At 40.7% G+C, this 21,708-nt stretch overlaps 1 protein-coding gene across 3 annotated transcripts in view; it reads left to right on the top strand.

The window, feature by feature from the left end:
* cacna1ha (calcium channel, voltage-dependent, T type, alpha 1H subunit a) overlaps positions 1-21,708 on the top strand; it is a 146,246-nt gene that overhangs the window by 78,527 nt on the left and 46,011 nt on the right. For 2 of the 3 annotated variants that reach the window (XM_046415589.1, XM_046415588.1), the window contains 4 exons: positions 13,450-13,561; positions 14,159-14,292; positions 15,137-15,234; positions 20,375-20,534. In XM_046415589.1, the coding sequence (XP_046271545.1) occupies positions 13,450-13,561; positions 14,159-14,292; positions 15,137-15,234; positions 20,375-20,534 (504 nt within the window). Of the gene's footprint in view, positions 1-13,449; positions 13,562-14,158; positions 14,293-15,136; positions 15,235-16,782; positions 16,863-20,374; positions 20,535-21,708 lie in introns of those variants that run through there. The other variant, XM_046415590.1, reaches the window with a different exon arrangement.

The raw sequence follows: 21,708 nt of genomic DNA, 5'->3' as shown, positions 1-21,708 counted from the left end.
ATTCCTAAATCTAAGCAGCTGCAGGACGAACACTGAACTCAAGCAAAACGCTGGAGCTTGTGTTCTTTCCTTTGAAGTCATTTTTACATAAACGCAAAACTAGCTAATACTAATTTGGCTTCCCTGTATAATGTTCCACAGTGATTATATTCAGCACAGAAGTGAGATAAAAACCTGAAGGGGGTCTTATATAACAGTTATCCATGAAGCTAATGCGCCCGGCCATTAGAGGCTGTAGCCTGCTAGTGCATCAGGTGAGCTCATAGATAAATCTGCCAAGATGCACCGCTCACACATGGCTACACACTCTCATACGCATGGTCACACACACACACACACACACACACACACACACACGTAGACACACAGGTTCATTTGGAGGGCTCACATGGGTATACACACATAGAGGTGGACACACACAGGATATTCAAATGCATGCATATTTTTATACAGCTTGTCAGTACTAATTCGGATGTTGTGTACAGGTGTGTGTGGCTTGGACACCTGGTTTGTTTGATTGAATTTCCTAATCCATCCGTATGTTGCACATTTGTTTGTGCATTTATCTGTGTGAGAGGTGCATAATTATAAATGTAGATCAAATATTTGCCTTTATAAACATGTTCTTTGGCATATACATGTGTAAGCATATATGTGTGGTTATGTGTGCGTATGCGTGTGTGCAGCTCATGCCTTGGTATGTGTCCAGATGTCCATATGCTGCCAGGCAGGGCAGGGCATATGGCCATCTGTTGGGAGACAGAAATACAGCCAACAGGCTCTGACCTTTCTGATTTTGTTTCTGTAACAAGGCCTGTATATGTTCTGCTCAGTTGATGCTGAGCCCTGTGCTTTCTGCATGTCATCCCTTCACATCCCCCGTTATTGAGGGAAAAAAAAGCTTAAGTGATGTGTGATGGGATGAATGTTGGGTTTTCACTTCTAGAATGTTTAAGACCGCATTTAAAAGTTGGAATCCAGGACAGATGCATGATGGGAGACTTGTGTAATCCACTGATGTGTAGCATCAAGTCTGTTCTGACATGATTCTCCCATGTCAGTCTCTTTAAAGCCAGTTTGTTCATTTGCACTGATTGCCACTGATTGCTTTATGTACAGTAGTGTACTGTGTATCTCTTATTATATTATTTGGTCGCGGTCCCATTGAAAGTATTTCCTATGAAAGACCACATATTTCAAACATTCTGCTTTACACTTTTTTTTTTTTCATTGACCATCTTATATTTCACGCTTCTCTCTTTGGTTCACACAGTTCAGTTCATTCATACTCTTTCTTTATGTTATTGTTATATATAAAAAAAAGAATAAAAAAATCATACTTCCCCAAGTAGCAGTTTTCTGAAATAAATTTTACAGTCTAAGAGTCACTTCACATTTGTAATGTGCCCCATGCAGTAATTCCTTAAGCCTTATTGTGTGGTCATGCATGGCTTGTTTAAAATAACTATCAAATATGAATATTTTTATGATTCTGATCCTTAATTTCGCTTCTGAACACAGCGGCTATGCTCTCTTGCGTTCTTCATCTGTACAATTTGCTGCTACAGTGTACCTTGGTATAGCCCACATACACTGTAAATACTGATTGGACAGCAAGAAGTTATGTGTTCAGCATTGGAAAGCTGTCAGTGTCCAGCTCAGTATCTTATCCTAAATAACATCTGCAGGTACAGTTACGTCTAACAGTGACGCAGTCAGCAGGACTGATCTATAACACACTAAAGCAGTAAATAGATAGTGTGGGGTCAGCAGTATGGTCCTCTGAACCTCCCAAACAAGCACTGAAACACTGACGCACATTAACTGGAAATTTGCAGGAGCTTGTTTTCAATACATCATGAACTGGCCTGCCTTTGTGTCATTTGAAAGCGAAAGATTTATACTAATGTGGACTTGCTTGTAATGAATGGTCCTTTGGAAAGTTTAACATAACAGTTTAACTGGATTAATGGAAAAATACATTGGAGAACACATGGAGAGAGCCTTACAGTTTTTTTCATATGTGTGTGAGGTGGCTCATATGTAATGGATTAAACTTGGATTATGTGACATGTATTGTTGATATGTATTTGGCATGCAGAGGCAGAGAGAAGAGAGGGGGAAAGGTAGTAAAGGGAAGGGAAACAAGAGGGAGGTGATGTTTTTTTCCTCCCCGTTTTTCCCTTGACAATATAGAGCGTGGGATTTGTAAAGGGTGAGGAGGGGGGGAGGAAAAAGACAGTCAAAAGACTAGAAAATACAGAGGAAACAATCAGAGAAAAATGTAAACAGTATCCAAAATGCAGACAAAAGACACAAAACACTCCACCTTCATGTCCTTAACTCTCCTCTTGCTTTCTCTGCAATCCCCAGACTGCGGTCGGTTACCAAGCAACCAGAATCCTGTCGAAACTGTGTCAGAGAGACCGAGAGAGAAAAGCATGCATGATAAAAGTGGCCCTTCTAATCGCCATGATCAGTCAGGATGTTTATGTCTGACAGTACTCCAGGGTATGTGCCATGTTGTCAGCGTTGAGATACACCAACAGTATTATTTACACAGGCCTGCAGGAATCCATTTCCACACAGTGCTGGTGGAACAGAATGGTATGTTATAGCCTTTTATTGACAATACTTCCATGAAAAGACCCAAACCAACAATGTGTCCATCTGTCTTTCTGTCTGTCTTCCATATCCTGTCTGTGACTCTGAGCCCCAAAGCCATTAGTCTCTCCTGAAGATTTTATCTTTAAATTGGGCCATAAATATTCATTCGCAATTTCTTTCTTTCTTTTTTTTTTTAAAAAAAAAAAAAAAAAAAAAAAAGATTTTATACAGTTCAGGTCACTGGTCACAAGTCCTCAGCCTGTGAAAACAGTTGTCTCTCTGACAAGAACTTTAGGCTTCAAATTTCAATCCTGCATTACAAAGTGGTGTCCCGAAACCAGAATTGCTTCAGAGGAGGAAGCTGTTCAAAGACCTGGAAGCAGCTGGAGAAACTTTCTCTGCGCACACTTTACCCAACTGGGATTACTGGACTAAAATGAAAGAACTGGTGGAATATCAGCCCAGTACAGGACTAAATAAAAAACATGAATTACTGTCGAGAGTGACTGCAGCTGTACGCCACACCGACATTGTCGGTTTTATTGTTTTTGTCATCACCACCACAGTACTCACATGCTGTAATATTTCACAGTAAGTAGGTTGCAATTCAGATTTGGCATTGAGCAATTTACCATGGAGAGGTACTCAGTACTGACATAATTTGTTCGATAAAGTACCTGGTTCGGTACCCAACCCTAATTCATATACCTATTCGTGTTGATGTTGTGTTGACTCAACTACATGGTTATCGTAATCAAGTTACACATCACCCAGTGCAATGATGGGTGTGTGTTTTTTTTATACACAAAATTGCATTCTCTCTAGAGAATTGACTGCACGGATATTGTTTGTTAGTAGATTTAAATTGTTGATAGCGTTATCCTTTAAGGAAGAGGTGACATCAATGTATGTGTGTGTGTGTGTGTGTCTGGTGCTGATACACGAGGAGCCAATATGTCAAGGTCGAGCTGAACGGTTGCACAATTTCAGGGGATGTAAGGTAGCCTCCGGTGTGTGTGTGTGTGTGTGTGTGAGAGAGATTTGAGGTTTAAGGGCAGGCCCCATCAGATGCAGCTGCTCTATTTAGGGCGCTCTCTGTATTTCCCCCTCCCCTTTTCCTTTTCGACACACCGTAACATAGACACACACACGTGCACATGATGGCACAGATGCCATAGGAAAGAGAATCTCACCTTGGGATGTCTTTTGTTCAGGTGTGTTGTGTGTCAGGCATGTTTCAGTCCAGTGCATCATCTGCACATTGCGGCTCTATACAGAACCAACACTTCTCTGAACGGTTCCTCTTTTGCCGCTCATCGCACATACAGATTTCTGTCACTGTTTTGAAATAAACATCAGAGAGACACTGATGGTTGATGTAAATTTCTCACCGCAGAAAAAAAAAATGGCACCAGCACGGAAGATTAAAAAGACGTTGAAAGTAAGTGGGAGATGAAAGAGCATGCAGCAGAGAGTCATAACAGAAAGACAGAGGGAATCCTGGTGTAACTGCGTCACTGCTGCCTCAGCCTCCTCTCAGGGGTGTTGGAGGAGGATGGATGAAGGGATGCAGGGATGGAGAGATGAAAGAGGAAATGAGGAGATGAGGGAAAGGGGAGAGAGTTCAGGGACAGGCTGATTTATGAGTTTCTCTTTCTGAATCGTGACGTCTTCGGGGACTTCACTGAGATGAGCCGATCTGGAGTTCACACATACCAGACACACACACACACACACACACAGGCTCAGGCAGGAGACACACGAGACACGTGCAATTCTGCAACTAGTCATTCTGTTGGCAAAATCCTCAAAGTAGTGATCACAGCAGGTGGTAGCATTTTTTTAATGTCTGAGGTAATGGTAGTGTGTGTGTGTGTGTTTGAGAGAGAGTGTCTTTTCTGTGGCAGATGGTGAAATAAATGAACAATCATCCCAATCAAACATGGCTTGGAATCTGGTTTGGAAACGCTCCACTGCCACATCGACAGAGTGAGACAGATCACTAGGAGGCGAAGAAAAGGAGAAACAGAGATGGAGAGGACGGAGGAGTTAGGAGAGAGATGAGGGAATAAAGGAGGGAAAGACAAACCATGATGGAGAGAGAAGAAGCAGAGATTCACCACAGAGTTTTGAGATGAGCAATAGAGGAATAAAGGACAGCAGAGAGGGAACAGAGCTTATTAACGGTGAATGGAGTGATGAAGGAAAGAGGACAAACAGCCTCTGATGGTCTGAACGCAGCAGTACTTTTCATAGCTGCTGCATCTATAGGTTATACATGAACTCGCAATTACAGATAAACACCTTTGAGTTATTGTCAAATAAGGGTATTTTATATATTAGAGATAATTTGAAGATTCCTCTGAAATACAATAAATTGGACAAATAGAATGAAAATGTGCATCTACAATATCTAAATATCTACAGCCTCTTTATGTATCTTAGTATTCATTGTATTTTACCATCATTATTTTTGTTCTCTGTACGTCTGTCCATCCTGTCCATCCAGGGATTCCTCCTCTGTTGCTCAGTTTCCTGCCTTTTTTTTATCCACATCAAAATGGTCTAAGGATAGATGGTGCAATATGCTTTAAATATTGTAAAGCCCTCTTTGGCAAAATTCTTATTTTCGTGAGATAGATAGCTGAAACTGACTTGAAAACTACTTTTTAAGTTGTATGGTAAAGCAGCATTCTTCAAAAACCTAAACTGTGATGATGCTGATCGATGGTGCAATAACTCATTTATTTAGCAGGTTTGGGCCATTTTATCAACAGCTTGTCACCAAAAACAAACCATAACTAATTTATATGGAACACACCTGCACAGTGTTTACCGCCAACTCTTTACTAATCCTGAACTTATGTCCCTGCAGTATCTGCTCATAAGAACTAAAGCATGATTTATATTTTTATCGTTTAGGCAGTTACAAGCAGTTACGGTTCTGCTTAGGGAAGGATTTTGGATGAATATTAATCAGATTGATGCTGATTTTTTTTACAAAACAAAAAGTCTTTTCCTAACCTTAACTAAAGGTTAAGCAGCACAGCCAGGACATAAACCCTGATCTCTGTTAACATCCTGTACTTTGTACACCCAACGGTTTTACAGCCTCCAACCCGTGACTTTTGTGCAGTATTTTGGCCTCTGACAAAGTGTATTACACTATCTGGCAGGCATAATAAAACTAGTTTGTACAAAGTAATAATACACAAAGCAAATATGGAAAGGACAAAGGACACTGAAAGTCAAATTGGTATGCTCAGCGTTACAGGCAACACAGATACATGCACACATGTGCTTGTTTTCTTAGTGACTGTACAAACACACACATCAGTGTGATTGACCTCAGCAGAGAGTGTGATTAGGTTATTACATCTGATGGGATTGAGTTTGCTCTCCCCTAATGAAAGGGGGATGGACTGGAGCATGAAAAATGAGGTGGTGGTGGGAGGAGGTTCTCAAGGAAATGGATTGCAAAAGAGGATGGAAAAAAAACGTATATGGAGGACAAGGGTAAGATAGAAAGAAGAGGGGGTGAAAGGCTAAGAGGATGGAAAATGTAAAGAAATGAAGGTGTCAGCAGGGGAAAAAGAGAGAACGGGGTGAAGGTGAGAGCCAAGGAAGTGAGGCAGGAGGGAGGGATGAAAAGGGTGTTGAAGAGGAGTGGCAGAGGGAGGGAAAAAGGTTGACCTTGTTTTTAGCAGGATTTAGATGACTATTCCTGAGCAAATGTGATACTTGAAAATGAAATAAGCTATGCTTATTGAAGTAATTCAAAGTAATGTGTGTTAGCAGATGTCTCCACAGACATAAACAGGCAAAGGGCAAAGTGTGTGGAAGTCTGGCACAGTTGCATTGATGAATCAGTGTTTAAGGTATTTCAGACTCAAAGTATGAGAATGTGTGCAAATAAACTGTCACTGTAAGGCGACCAAACAAGGAAAGAATTGTTTTAGAAATATTTTAACTTTTGTACCTAAAACCTAGGCAAAAAGTATAACTGCTTTTGCTGGGACTATGCAAGCTTTATTCAAGCTTGATAAACTCACTGGAACACCAGTTTACAGCCAAACATGTAGCCCATCTCTATTTTTTTCACATATAGTTAACACATGAAGATGTGAGTGCAGTTTCTTCTTCCCTCTCCATTTCCTGCTTTCTCTTCCTCTAAAATGTATCAACAGAGTTACTCTAAGAGCTCCATTAACTGCCAAACCACTTTAAGAATGTGCTTCAGTGGTGCAGACATGTCTGTGTCTTTCTCCCATCTCTCTGTCTTTGTTTACATGGATGCTCAGGTTTGCTTTCCCAAAGCCATCTGTCTCCATGGCAGACTTAAGTGCTGTGTGACTGGTCACTGATCTGAACCTCTCACACTAATTGCCTCTTCTTTAGCTCCAAATTCAGTGGGATGAGGCAAACGAGGCAAAGCAGACAGGTTGAAATTCATCTGCTTGGCTGAGGAATGCTACCTGACACTAGAGAGCGACAGCCAGCAAGCTGCAGGCAGGAGTCATCAGGCTCCGCAAATCGTGACCACCAACTGTGACCGATGACATCTGCCTTTTTTTTTAAAAGCCAGATATTCTGGTTGTACTGGCTGACGGTGGGGTGAAGGAATGGTGCAGAAGTGATGTGATTAAATGTTTCTTTTTGTGCTTTCCGTTCAAATTAAACTTGGACTAGTGTGTGACGTGGTCAGACAGAAAACTTTTCCTCATGTTGAAGCAAAGGGAAGTTTGAGATCCACTAACCAGACGTGACAGGTCAAATTTGTAGTTTATCGCAGAAAAAAAGAGTGCTAAGCTGTGGAGCAGATAGGGATGAGTTCTGCTTGTGAGCTGAGACTGCAGCTCCTCTTTAACACATATAGAGAACCATGGGAGAATGGAGGAGGGAAGGGGGGAGAAGGAGGGAAGGGGGGATGAATAAAAGGAGACAGAGGAAAGAGCTGGAAATTGGTAAGAACACAAAACAAAACATTAATTTAATAAAACCGAAGTGGACAGACTGTAGGTGAACTGTGGTGATGGGAGACAACTGGACAATTGGTTGTAGTGCTTCAGTGCTTCTTTATTGCTTGCTGCACCCTCCGTCCTCCCTCTCTGTTCTTCCTCTGCATACGCTGACACCAACCTGACAACTCAACTGGAGTATGCATTGTGGAGCGGGCTTGGACACTCTGTGTGTGCTTTCAGAGCTCTCTGGTGTACTCATGCTTGTGTGCATCCGTGTATGCCTAAGAGGTTGTGTTGGGGAGTTATTGTTGTCTTGCATCAGCAGCCGCTTGTGTCTAAATGTGTGTGTGTGTGTGTTAGAGTAGTGTGTTAGGACAATGTTTCTGACCGATGCAGTACTACTGTGATTCTCATGTCCATTTGAAGAAAGAGGACAAACACAACCTGCAAACCAGGCTTCACCCTGGATGTGCATGTATATACCAGTACTATGCATTCCTCTGTGTGCGTGCACGTGTGTGTGTATTCACTTAATGTGTGTAAGTGTTATCACAGTTGCTGTAGGTGTGAGACATTGCAATGACAGAGCATAGTACAAATTTAATAGCCTCTTACAAAGACACAAGATTGCATTGTGATATTTGGGTCTTGTTTACCTTGGAAGGCTCATATTGTTAGATACTTGCACAGCAGAGGCTAAAGATAAACACTGACTCATAAAGTACCTATTATACAGTAACAGATGAATGTAATTGATGTGCCATGTCTCTGTCTTTTTTGCATGCTTTCCAGTATTTTCTAGAGTTGGTTTCTCGTTAGTTGGTGGTGCATGCATGTGTGTGGCTACCTTATCATTTGTTTATTTAGATACTCTTATGAATGCATAAAAGATAAATAATGTCATTTATTTACCCTTGCCCTTAAGTAAGACCCCACATTGCTCTTGTAAACAAATATTGTGTCCATTGATAGAATACTAAAAAATAGTAGTCAAGGTCGAGAAAAGTAATCTTGGAACTCTGGTCTGGCAGAAGAGTGCTTTGTTTTTAATTGCCCATCTCTTGTTATGTCGACTAATTTTATTTAACAAAGAGCAGCCATTCACTTCAATTGGTGGAAAAAAATAAAAAATAAAAAGTAATAATTTGTTGTATGCACATTGTTTTCCACAACTAACAAAACATAACACAGTTCTAAGGTAATAATCATACTCAATCAGTACTTACTCAAAACAACCATATTCTAGTTTGGGCAAATAACATCCTGTTCATTCTGGGTAAAGCTAAAGGTAAAGCGTGGACCTATGTGATACGTCTGTGCTGTACTGACCCAGTGATTTTTAGTGTGTGCAGAGCCTTGTTATATATACAGATGATCAATGTAATATGGAAATAAAGACAGTTGGATCAGACTTATGAATACCCACAATCCCCCTACATCCAGTGTGACACGACACAGACCATTTTTTTTTCTCCCCCTCACAATGCTGAGGCATAAATCGACCTTAACAAGTGAAACTGGGGGGTACTGTGGGCAAGGGCTGGATTTGTCTCTGCCGCAGGAGGATAACCCACCAATGTACGCTATCTTTGATCTAGCTCATAGCAGCATAGGGAAAACATGACTTTATTTCTGAATTTCAGTTCGTGTGAGAGAGAATGAGTGAGAGCAAACAAAATGTTTAAAAACACCAGGATCTTTGTTGTTTTCTGTTTACTGCAAATCAATGCGTATGCTGCGCTCGCTTTGCAACGACAGACTGGCTTTACTTTGAGGACTTGTGTGTGTCTATGCATGCATGCATCTGTGTGTGTGTGTGTGTATGAATGTACGTGTGTGGGAGAGCTGAAGACAGAAGGGGGCTCAGGAGGTGTTGACTGTGGAGATTAAAGAGGAATTAGAGAGAGCGGAGCAGAGGGAGTCACAGAGCAACACGAGAGAAAGAGAGAGATTCTCTGAATATTCAAATCTCTCATTTTAATTCTGCTGAAGATTACTGAATCTTTCATCTCTGAAGGAAGGATCGACCTTAGGTTGTTTGAATTAGTGTGTGTGTGTCTGGTTTGAAAGATGCATAGTGACAGACTGGCTTGAGGCATTTTCCAGTGATTGAAAATGTGTTTTTTTTTCTCTTTGTATTCATACTCACAACAACAACACATTGTAACTTAACACAATGCTATCAGCATTGCTTTATTGCTAGTCCCCAGAGGGCACTACAGTTCATGTTTAACACCGATATAATAGATAAATACACATCAAGCTCATTTGTAGACTGGATACATGCGTCGCAGTGAGCAGCCATCATGTCTCAGAGGTGTTGTTGCTTCCTGTGTGAACATGGCCTCTGAACTGGACTTTCCAGCCAACATACCTCTCATATTTCACACTGCCTGGTAGAATTCAATCATTTTGCACCTTGTACCCTCTCAAATGTTAACTTCTCAGATCTCCCTGGTTTATTTGTTCCTGTCATTCATTTTAAATGTGTCTGCAGAGGATAAGTGGCAGGGTTTTCGATGTGCCTGCCTCCCTCGGTAGTACTGCTTCTGTTTGAATATCCAGCTGTTGCATAGTGTAGCAATAGGAGCCTGACACACTGACAGTCCAGTTTTACTCAATATCACGATATCATCACATCAACTTGTTAGAAACAGGAGATAAGCGGTGTGAGTACATGAGATTATGAAAAGTTTCATGCTCAGGTAGGCATAGCAGCCCTGGATAGACATGGTCTGCATATAAAGTAGCTTAATAAAGTTAAGCTTTAATTAGTCTACATATCTTATCTTTTTGGAGATCCATATTTTTAACTACCCTGCACAGAGGGAAGCCTTTCTCAGCGGAGAGAATAAAGACGTGGCATTTTGGCAGAGCACATTGCAGATGTGTCAGGATTGGTTAATTAAGCCTCCTGACATAGGTGAGTAGTGGCAGCCAGGGATCAGGAAATTCTCCGTCAGACTTGCAAATGGGCCGGCATACAGATGATAGATGTTATGTGGGCGGGAGCAGAGCAAAGAGAACAGGCCAATTTTTCTTACATTTTTGTTCTGAGACATAAAATGCATATTCAGGAAGTTGCTTTTGTATTGCCACTGCAGTCTGATTGAGATATTTAATTTCTGTCATTTGTATTCAGTCTTGAGCGCCTGATTGCTTTTTGAATTGATTTTTATTCACATCTACAGGAGCTCCAGACATGTTGAAATACATTTTCAGCGTGCAGTTGCATGACATTGACAGTAGTCTCTTTTTTATGTCTATTGCTGATCACATGGGAAGTAAATTGCCCCAAGAAGCAAAGTGTCATAGTTTTTTTCATGGGTTTCTTGGTATAGATGTGTTCAGAAGTTCAATATTATCATTGTGGTTCTGCATTATGCACCAGGGTTTAGTTAAGCAATGTATTTAGCTCAAGATATGGGAAAAAACACAGCTGTCAGTACAGTAAAGGATAAATGAATGTTTGTAGCCATGGCTGTAGGAAACAGCTGCTGGAGAAAAATAAAAAAGTTTTAGGTCTCCGATACAAACGTCTGTCCTTCTGCCCTGGCAGTAAGTCCCTTGTTTTTGTGTGGGACTTACACATTACACACTTATCATGTCATTTGTGTACAACACATGTGTCTCTACAGTTCTGCTTTGTTGCAACTCTGTGTGTGTGTGCAGTGCAGAAGAGAGTGATCACCATTTGTCTTCTACTTTAACTGCCTTTCTAATTAGAACAGTACTTCACCCTGGGAATACTTCAGTACCGCAGCTCACTGCACACACCAGATTACTGTGTGTGTGCATGAGGGACAAAAGCCAAACTAAAGTAGGGAAAAAAGCAACATGAATGTCCTTTTGCGAGTTAAGCAGACATGATGTAAAACTGCTCTTCTCATATTCTCTTTGCTCTCATTGATTACTTGGTATCTGTTATTGTTTTCTCATCATGATAAAGGAATATCTTAAATATCACATCATGTTGAAACATGTCAGTGCTACTTTGATGCATTCTGTATTTGATAGCAGCAAGAATGTGCCCATCCATGTTTGTTGTCATGATTAGTATCTCTTTGTTTTAAATGACTGTGCAGGGCATCTCTAGAAGATTTGAGACTTAATATAAAAGTTAGGATTTTGGCACTTTTAGTCCACATAAAAGATCACATGTGGCTACGCTCAGGTTACGCCAATGGAATCCCTAAACAAACCCAGGCAGATAGAAACTCTTTCCATCAGATGTCTGTTGATGCACTGAGTCACCAATGGGCCACATTATTAAGACGTTCTTTAAAGACAGATTATATTTGGAGCTCTTACAATGTGAACAAAGAAGCTGTAAAATCCTCTGTTGACAGTGCCCTCTGTGCTGTTTTGTCCTCAACAGATAAGCTCACTGGTAGTCCAAAAAGGATAAAGAAAGGATAACACATGCAACAGAAATCAACAGCAGAGTACTCCAAAATGTTATTTTAGTCAGGTCACTACCCCTGAAACTGTGCATCCACTTTGAGACAATAAAGTTAGAGGTTTTCACAGAACAAAATCTCAGGCACACCAAAGATTTGCATGAATACTACGCACTGTAATACATATATAGTATGCCATACTTGTGTCTTTCAGATAGCAATCCATTGCCATAAATATGTCAAATTATAAATTCCCCATCTCTAGTTGTGGTATAGTTTTGTTTCCGAAGGATTTGTTTCCTGTCACTGATATGTCAGCAACAGGATATACAGCAGACATGGACCCATCAACATGTGTATGTGAACAATTGTGAAAGGCTTGTAAGCAGATTAACAGCTAAAACGCCATGCCCACTGAGTCATTATTAGACCCATTTCGTGCATTCGACACACAGAACTTTATATTGGCATCTGCTTCCAGTGTGTTTGTTTACTTTGGTGACATCTCAAGTGCATGAGTATTGGCATGGAGTTTGGGAGGGGCCTTGCAGTCTCTATTCCAGTTCATCCCAAAGGTATTTGATGGGGTTGAGGTCAGGGCTCTGTGAGGGCCAGTCAAGTTCTTCCACACCAAACTCATCCAACCATATTTTTATTAACCAGCACAGTCATGCTGGAATAGAAAAGAGCCTTCCCCAAATTGCCACAAAGTTGGAAGCATAGCATTGCCCTGAATGTCTTGTTATGCTGAAGCATTGAGATTTCACTTCACTGGAAGTAAGGGGCCCAGCCCAACCCCTGAGAAACAGCCCCATGCCACACCTGAATTCAATACTAAAGAGGTGTGTCCCAGTACTTTTGTCTCTATGATGCAGTAGCTGAATCTATAAGGATGCCCCTTCATGCCTACAGATGACTCATTGAGAGCAACCATTTGGGACTTCACATGGATCCACGCTTTCAGGCAGCTGTAATGAAGAACAAGACATTGGTCTGTTTTGTTCCTCCAGTGTAAGAGACTACGTAGATACAAAGTAGAAGGAAGTGTTCTGTTCCCTTTGCTCACCGATTCAGCCAGTTCCCATTCTGCAAGCATCACTGCTTGTCTCACTCTGCAAAAGGTCAGCTGGCCTGCTTAGACCATGTTGCTCCTGCTTGTGGCTTGCACCTGATCATGCCTGCCCTCCATGCACCTGTGGCCGGCCCTGCTACCGAAAAAGCTGTTCAGCTTTGGTTGTGCAACATTAACATCAGCAGACTGAAAACATTTTGTTTCATTTTCAAGGCCATCTGATTCTTTAATAGTTGCTTTTCTGTGAAGGACATTGTGTGAGACCTGGGGCGAACGGTGCTATGTAACAACAGGATGTGTTTGCTTGCTTATTCTTCCTACTGTACATGTTAAGTACATAATCCTACACCTTGTATCATTAATGATTTAAAAACATCTGATAAGTTTTGACCTTAACCACTTCCTGCACGTGGTTCGAACACATATCCATGCTGGTGATCCTGCTCAACTGCGTGACTCTGGGGATGTTCCAGCCCTGTGAAGACGTCAGCTGCCAGTCAGAGTGGTGCCGCATCCTACAGGTCAGTGTCATGCCCTCAGCCTTGTAAGTGCAGCCCATAAGCTCATTATATTATTGCAAGTTTTGTGTGTTTCTATAAAATCTCAATGACATATTTAAATAAGGCTGGATAACTAACTAACTGTTGTTGTGAAGAGAGTAGAAGAGCCATAACAATCATCAAACCTAAAATGCTATATTCTTGGTCAAAATGTCTTTCTTTCTTTCTACTGTCTCCTATGTCTCATTTGTTTCAACATGCTCTTGTTGCAGTATACTGTTTCTTCTTGGCACACTGAGATGTGCTCATTATGTTCAAATACAGACTTTTTTTTTTTTCCACTGTGGTAGATGTCTAATTAATTGAGACACAGCCATAACCATGCAAAGCCAGAGTTATTCCCTGCTGGGATGAGACTAATGGAGAGAAGGATTTCTTTTGAGACAAGTTCCACTGGCGCTTCCCCAGATTGTTCCAAAATGTCTCTCCATACTGATGGGGAAACTTACAAAGGATCTGACCTTCTGTTGACAAAAAGTTAGTTATTGTTGCCTTTGTGAAACATTAATTCTGTGCATGTTTGTCCCCTCCCCCCCTCCCCCAACCATGTTTCTTCAGGTATTGGACGACTGTATATTTGCTTTCTTCGCTGTAGAAATGGTCATCAAGATGGTGGCCCTGGGAATTTTTGGCTCTAATTGTTACCTTGGTGACAAGTGGAACCAGCTTGACTTCGTCATTGTCATGGCAGGGTTTGTATCCCACAATGCTTTTGCTCATCCCCACACATTGCTCCATTTTCTGTCATCTGCAGCCTGATATTAGCAGTCTGCTCAGCATTAAGTAACATTTTATTAAACAGGAAATAAAGTCAGACAAGCATGAGTTTGTTCAGAAGTGTAAGAATACTGCAGTCAAACCTTTAAATTTACCTTCAGGGTGATAGGGTGAGGGCAAGCAAAAGCCTCCAGATTTAAGTTGAAAATTGAACCTAGTGAAAACAAAGAGAGGCGTAAGAGAAGAGCAGATGTAAAGAAAAAGTTACTACTTTACTTCTTCTGAGAGAAGAGCGATTCAACAATCTGAGCAGCCTCAGCTTCAGCAGCACTTATCAGGAACCAACATTTTTAATTTGGATCCTGGAGGAGAACGTGTGACTCTTGCTGTCAGCTTCACCTAAGTCAGGGGGTACTATGCCTGTATACTGCAGGTTGAGGTGAGGACAGGATCCAATCAGCAGCAGACATCCCTTTAGATGCTCCCACGCTCCAAGTGCTGAGCCAGTGTGACCACACACACACACACTTTCCTCATGCAGCCAGCAGTCACACACCAAGCCTACTTGTACATTTATGATGTTTGGGTGCTGCTATACCGACTGTGTAGAGGAAAAAGAGCTCCTGACTCTATGTAATTAAATGTCATGTGTGCAGCAATTATGTGGGTAGCTGCCATTAATAAGCATCATTATATTGTTCTTAGTCTTCTAGTTGTTGTTTTGTGTAGATATATCTTTTGTTTGTGTGTGCAAATCTATTTTACATACAGAACACAAAGTAAAACTGTCTTCATGCCTTTCTCTGACTGTTTTTGCAGAGTGATGGAATATTCTCTGGATGGCCATAATGCCAGTCTGTCAGCCATCCGTACCGTCCGAGTGCTCAGGCCACTGCGAGCCATCAACAGGGTACCAAGTAAGTCCGTGTTTGAACACCCTGATGACAAGGTTTGAAAAGGAATAAGTTGAGAAACATGTTTGTATGTTGTCTATACTCATTAGTACAACATATGGTTAACGAGATGGGACTCCTTTTTATGTTTTTTTTTTTACTATTTTTGTGAACATTTTTCATTTCTTTCAATATACGCAAAACTTTCGCATTGGATTTATAATTTTCCACAGGGTGTAAGAGGCATATGCATTTAACCAAGATTTTTGTGATGATGTGCGGTGTAATGTTGGCCACCTGTTATCATTAAACAAGTTGACAATAAGCAGTACTTAACAGAAAAAAAAATATATCATATTGTGGTGTCTTAATTCTCACTACTTAACGGTAAGCTGACCGATTACCCACGAGGTGTTGTTTGCTTTCGTCTCACTTCCAGACATAATATAATACTGCACCAGTGCTGAGAGAGAACTTGCACATAGTTTGTCATTCTCCTAAAAGCTGTGTGACAGCAGTGGCCATGAATCTACAGCTAAAGAGGATCACCAGACAATGGTGTCATAACAACGTACAAGATTATTAACCAGCATACATTAGGCAAGTGGCCAAGCTGTTTTTCAGGTTCAGGCTGCCACTATTGGCAGCCATTTCATTTGATACACCTCTCTTCAAAACAAAGCTCTCATTTCAACCTGTTAAATATTTTAACCAGCTAAACAGAATTTATTGTTTATAAAGCACAAATTCTTATAAAAAAAAATCTATTCTCACAACAGTGGAGAAACCATGTGGGGGTATTATCGGTACATGGATGGTATTTATACTGTATTGACTAAGCATGTTGTGTAATAGATGTCTGGATGCTGTCTGGCTGTCTGGCTGTCTTACTGTGTGTGTGTGTGTGTATATATGTGTATTTGAATGAATACCCCACTTTCCCAGAAAAAGCCAGATGTTAGCATGTGACAGAGGGTGACCTAAGATTCTCCAATGCCAATGATGATGTTATGCACAAGTTTGTGTATGTGTGAGTGTGTGTACGTGTATTCCTGTAGTTGTAGAGACAAAAATCTGTTTACACAGTCACATTGTGAGGACCCGCCTTACTTATGGGGTCGAAACGCAAGTCCTCACAACATAAATCATTAGATATTAGGGTGAAGACTTGCTTTAAGGTTAGGCTGAGGTTAGGGTTAGGTTAAGGTAAATTAGGATTAGGCAAGTAATGTTTATTGTTATGGTTAGATGGCGGTTAAGCCTCCAGGAAGTCAGTGTTAGTATGTGTGTGTGTGTGGGTTGGTTTGCATTAGACACTGAACATAACCCAAACACTATCATAAAACATGGCAGGTTGTCTGTTTCTCTCAGGCTATCAGCACAAACAGTCTCTCACACACATGGACACACATGTACACATTCATTGTTTTGTTCTACCTCTGTGAGGACTGAAAATGTAACATTAACCTTATCGTCAAGCTAACAGCAGCCCTGAGAAGCAATCGTTACAGCCGAGGACAAGATGAGGTAAAACTTGTATTATTGTAACAAGTTTTCCGTTGCTCCCCGAAGGGTCTGACACAGGGAGGGAGATGGAGAAAAGTGCAATGAGGGTGACAATGAAAGGTATTACTTGGGGCTGGAAACTCAAGGTCAGTTTCGATAGAGACACACACAAACATACCCCAGAGACTCACAGGTACATGAATTCGAAGAGACCCTGAGGTGCTAAACACCAGCTCTCTTCCTTCATTGTTTTCTGTTTTATTATTTTTACTTTATCTCTTTTATAGTCCATCTCATCTTTTCTTTTTCATCTGATTTGTGATCAGAGATGGAGTGTTTGTGGATCCAGTCCAGCCAGGCTAACAGCCAGGTTAAAATTTTTCTTCTCGGCGTCTCTGTTTGTCTCTAACCGTTTGGCTATCACTCAGTCTCTCTGTTTTTCTTTCTGCTTAAGTGGATGGGAAGCCTCCAGTGCTAGACAGATGTTTATGTGTTTTTGTGCTGTAGCCTGGATACGGTGAGCACCACACTGGACTCTATATTTTCATGGCAGTGCAACAACAAGTGCAGAGCAAATGCGCATAAGTGAGAAATAATGCTCAAAATGTAAATAAACCATTTTAATTAAACACTCTTAAATGAACTAATGTGATGTGATTAAAGTGGAAACATTGGTGAATCTGTCTTATTAACAATCAATATGAGCGATCCCTATAGTATCTGCTGTGCACAGCTGCTTTACACTGTTTGACAAGCTTCTCCTTCAGTTCATTAAACCCCTGCAGAAATCTGAAGGCAGCAGGACACGTGTGTTGACAAATCGGCAGCATGTGCACTGTTAGACCATGGTGTTATTGCATTCCTTGCCGTTACACGTGGCTCTGCTATGGTGTTTACCTTCATTAAATCATGTGCAAATGACAGCAAGCTAAGCTCACCAAAATTGTTGGGTATTTTTTCAAATCTCTTGTTATAAGATAAAATATCTGAAAAATGTCTACAGTGTTCTGTCCTCTTCATCCTGCTGTTAAGGACATGTCTTAACTAGCCATGACACCTCGTCCCACACATGGACGTGTCTCCTCTGTTGAGTGAGGACATTGAGCCTCTGAATGTCTTGGGCTTATGGGAACTGGTGTTTATTAAAGGCAGCTAAAAGACATAAATATTGAATAAGCAACAGTATTAGCCAATTTTTTAAAATTGCTGAAAGGCTCAGGACACAGTGCATACACTCATCTATACCATCAGGAGAGCACAGACACTAATAGTTCAAAAGATATATTTGGAATAATTTGTTTCTTACTTTTTCAAGCACAGACTCTATAGATCTGCCAGATTTTGCAACTTCCATATAACCGTTATGGCAGGTGTTATCAGCATCCATACCGGCCTGTCAGAGCCACAGTGTTGAACCCTGCCTGTATGAATATGTAGCTTACCATTTAACATGTTTGTGCTCCAAAACACTGCAGTCACTGCTGATTCATGCTAACTCATCCAGCTAACAGTCTTTGTATGCTAATGTTGCCAAAGTTTGCTGGCAGATTGTTTTAAGTACTGGAACAACTTATGGTACAAATACTGAATATTTGTTGGTCATGGTTAATGAGCGACAAACAGGGTAATGTTTTACTATTTACCACTTCAAGATCACATCGTCGCCCATATCAGATATCAGAGATCAATATAACCCCGGTAATGCTACATTTAGTCACCACTCTACTTACAGTATACTACATTATATGTATTTTGGAGAGATTCTTTATTTCATAATAAGCCTGTGGTATTATTATTAGAGTGCCTTGTATCTCTGGGAGCGACCGCAGTATCAGTCTAGATTGCCTGTTTTTCCCTTCGTCCCTTTGTTCTAAAACGTTTGTTCTGAAATTCAATAATATTCCCATCACAAAATGGTGTATGGAGAATCCATTAGTATTCTGCTTAGGGGATGTCAGTGCTGTGAAATGTTTGTGTTTGCTGAGCAGACTTCACTGCACACAGTTGCCTCTATAGTAAGGCATCTGTGTACTGTTTACTCGCGTGTATGTGTATATTTCCATGTGCTGTATGCAGTACTCTCTCTGGAGTATTGCTGTCGACCTCAAGCGTGAACACAGATGCAGTCTTTTATTCAGTATTATGAGAAATATCGTGCACACTTCATCGTGCAAGTGTGTGCAAGGTTTTCTCATTTTACCCCCTGCCCTTACATAAGCTTTATTTTGAGAAACAGGAAACAGCAAAAGAGAACAGATATAAAAGGCAGGTATGTTAAAACTGGATACCTCAGTAGCAACACAAAATAATATGAGACAGATAAATGATCAGGCAATAATTTAAACTGGGCATTTAATCAATAACTCCTCTGTTTTAATGTTGTGGAATGGTGAGTCTGTCAGTCATTAAGGAAGGAGGGATGGATGACTGAATGGATTGATTAATGATGGAAGGACTTTTTACAGTAGATTTTTATGTCGCATTCACTACCAAAAATCCATTACAGAACATGTAATGCTGTGCCAGTATTTAAAAATATGTTTTGGACAACAGCTTTGTGGGTCATGAGCATACACAGAAGCACATGTTGACAAAGACAAATAAGATGAAGAACACTAAATGCCCCCCTGAGAGAGGACAATTAACGTCAAAATCCAACCTCATGACATTTTCTGTACTTGTAAAAAAGAAGATGTTGTTGTGAAGATCTTGTTAATTTTATGTCCAGTATTTACTTTATTGTCTCCACTAAACAGACAGCAGTAGGTAGAAATCTTGTCTTGTAAAGGCTCCAATAGAATTTTCACTGTTTTTCTGAAATTATTGCTAGTGGAGAAAAGAAAGAAGAAAAACAATATTATCCATATTTTGCTTATCTGTGCCTCCAAACATGCATAAATAATTAATGATACTCTTCTGGAGAATAGCGTGAGTGTTATTTCACTTAGTGGAAATGGACTTTGATAGTATTTTGCTTCTGGAACTAAATTTAATTAGAATACATAATTAACTAGCGAGCTCAGTGCAGTTGAGGCCCATTCTGATAAAACACATCAGAGCGTTTTTTTTTTTTTTTTTTTTCACCAGATGGATTCAAAAACAACTTTCTCCTGCAATTGCACAGCGCAAACAGTCTGGAGATTAAATTTTAGAGTTACGAAAGTTTAGCTAGTATTGCTATGGTCAAAAGCAACTGGGACACTGTGTAACTGTCATACTGTAAGTGCGGTCAATGTGACAAAGCTGTGATATAAGCAAAAGGGGAGGGAACACATTGTGAAGACCTCAGGGACTGGATTTCTGACTCTGCTGATGCTAAACACATCTGACAACTCGAGATGGATGCTGAATGCATGTGGTTAGATAATACTAGCCACAGGGAAGCTGTGAATTCAAATCCCAGAGGATAAAATAACGTCAAACTGTCACTTTCAGTATTGTCATCACTTGTAATCATATTGGCTGTGGGGATGAAGTTGCAGGTTCCATGCTCACAAAATCAATAAAGGTTGTCAGGTTTCATGGTAACCAGAGGGCAAGTAAAAGGCTGGCTGCTATGCCACATGCAGAACTCAACAGTCATTTATGTATGTGAACTTTAAACGTGTATGTGCTCATGCATGTGAGACATCTGTACTTTTTGTGTCCCACCATGCAGGTATGCGCATCTTGGTGACGCTGCTGTTGGACACACTGCCCATGCTGGGAAATGTGCTTCTCCTCTGCTTCTTTGTCTTTTTCATTTTTGGCATTGTGGGAGTCCAGCTGTGGGCGGGGCTACTGCGCAACCGCTGCTTCCTGGGAGAGGACATCAGAACGTAAGGAATTTGCTTAAATGTTTGCATTTCCTCCTTTTCTTTTGGGCTGGAAGTACCAAAAAATGACCCCTAGAAATTGCCTCTTTGAGACCATGGTCGAATCTGTGTTAGATTGGTGAGAATAAGATCTGAGTTCTTTTTCGGCAAAACAAAGATTAGTCAAATACACTCCATTCAGGGTAGTTGCAATAAATATTGAATCTCCTCTCAGAAATGGAATACCATTCATTCTGCTCTGCAATTGCTGTTCTCCACATCCATTTGGTGACCAGCACTGCCTCCACCATGTACACTCAAAACCACTGTAAATCACCTTTATACTGTGTCCCATATCGTCAAACAGGCCTCTGTCAGCCCCAGAGGCTGTGATCGCTCCTGTTCTGGGCTGGCAAAATGGGCAACTACATGGGGACTGACCCAAAATAGAGAAAATTCAGTCAAGATGCACACTTTGTTAACATGACAGACAGAAAAAACTGCATTTCCATCTACAAAGTGCACATTATGAAATCATTAAATAAACCTGTTCTCTAAGGTTTATCTTGTGACAGAGTAGATGCTTAAATTTTACAAAGGAGAAAGAAAAACTTCTTCAGTGTCCACAACCTCAGGAAGCCAAAACTGTCCCTTAGACATCCTTAAAATAATTCTGTTTTTGATGTAATGGTACAAATTGTACCAGAGTTAATATTGTTGAATCCTTCCTGTGTGTGAGAGAGAATGACAGAAAGAGAGCACAGCACTTTAATATTTCATGGCCAAGGTCGCTGTGTTTTCTCTCACAGAACAAACAGTTGTCTGACTTCCAGTACAACATGAAGCCAGACTATGCAATGCAGCATAGCATGTGCATTAGCTCTTACTAGTTTAGTTTTCAGAGATCAAAAGGAAGCTAACATGTTCTGTTAGACAGAAATGGCTGAGGCATAAAGAGAGTAAACCACTCGATACTCAACATAAAGAGTGAGATTCTTTCCCAAACTGGTCGCTTCCCACTAGTAGTCAAAGAGTGAATGTCACCCCGCATAAAGGCGCTTTCACTGTTGTGGAGGGCTCTCCACTTTAAAGGGGAGGATATAAATATGCAGGTAAACTGTAGGATGCGCTCACCACTTTCTACCAGCAGCTGTCGGCGCTGATACTGATAGATGCCTTGCTCGCTCAGATTTTTCTG

Source organism: Scatophagus argus, chromosome 16, assembly GCF_020382885.2.
Source record: "Scatophagus argus isolate fScaArg1 chromosome 16, fScaArg1.pri, whole genome shotgun sequence".
Taxonomy (NCBI): Eukaryota; Metazoa; Chordata; class Actinopteri; family Scatophagidae; genus Scatophagus; species Scatophagus argus.
Note: the sequence above shows the minus strand (reverse complement) of the source record. Positions and strands in the feature narration are given on the sequence as shown.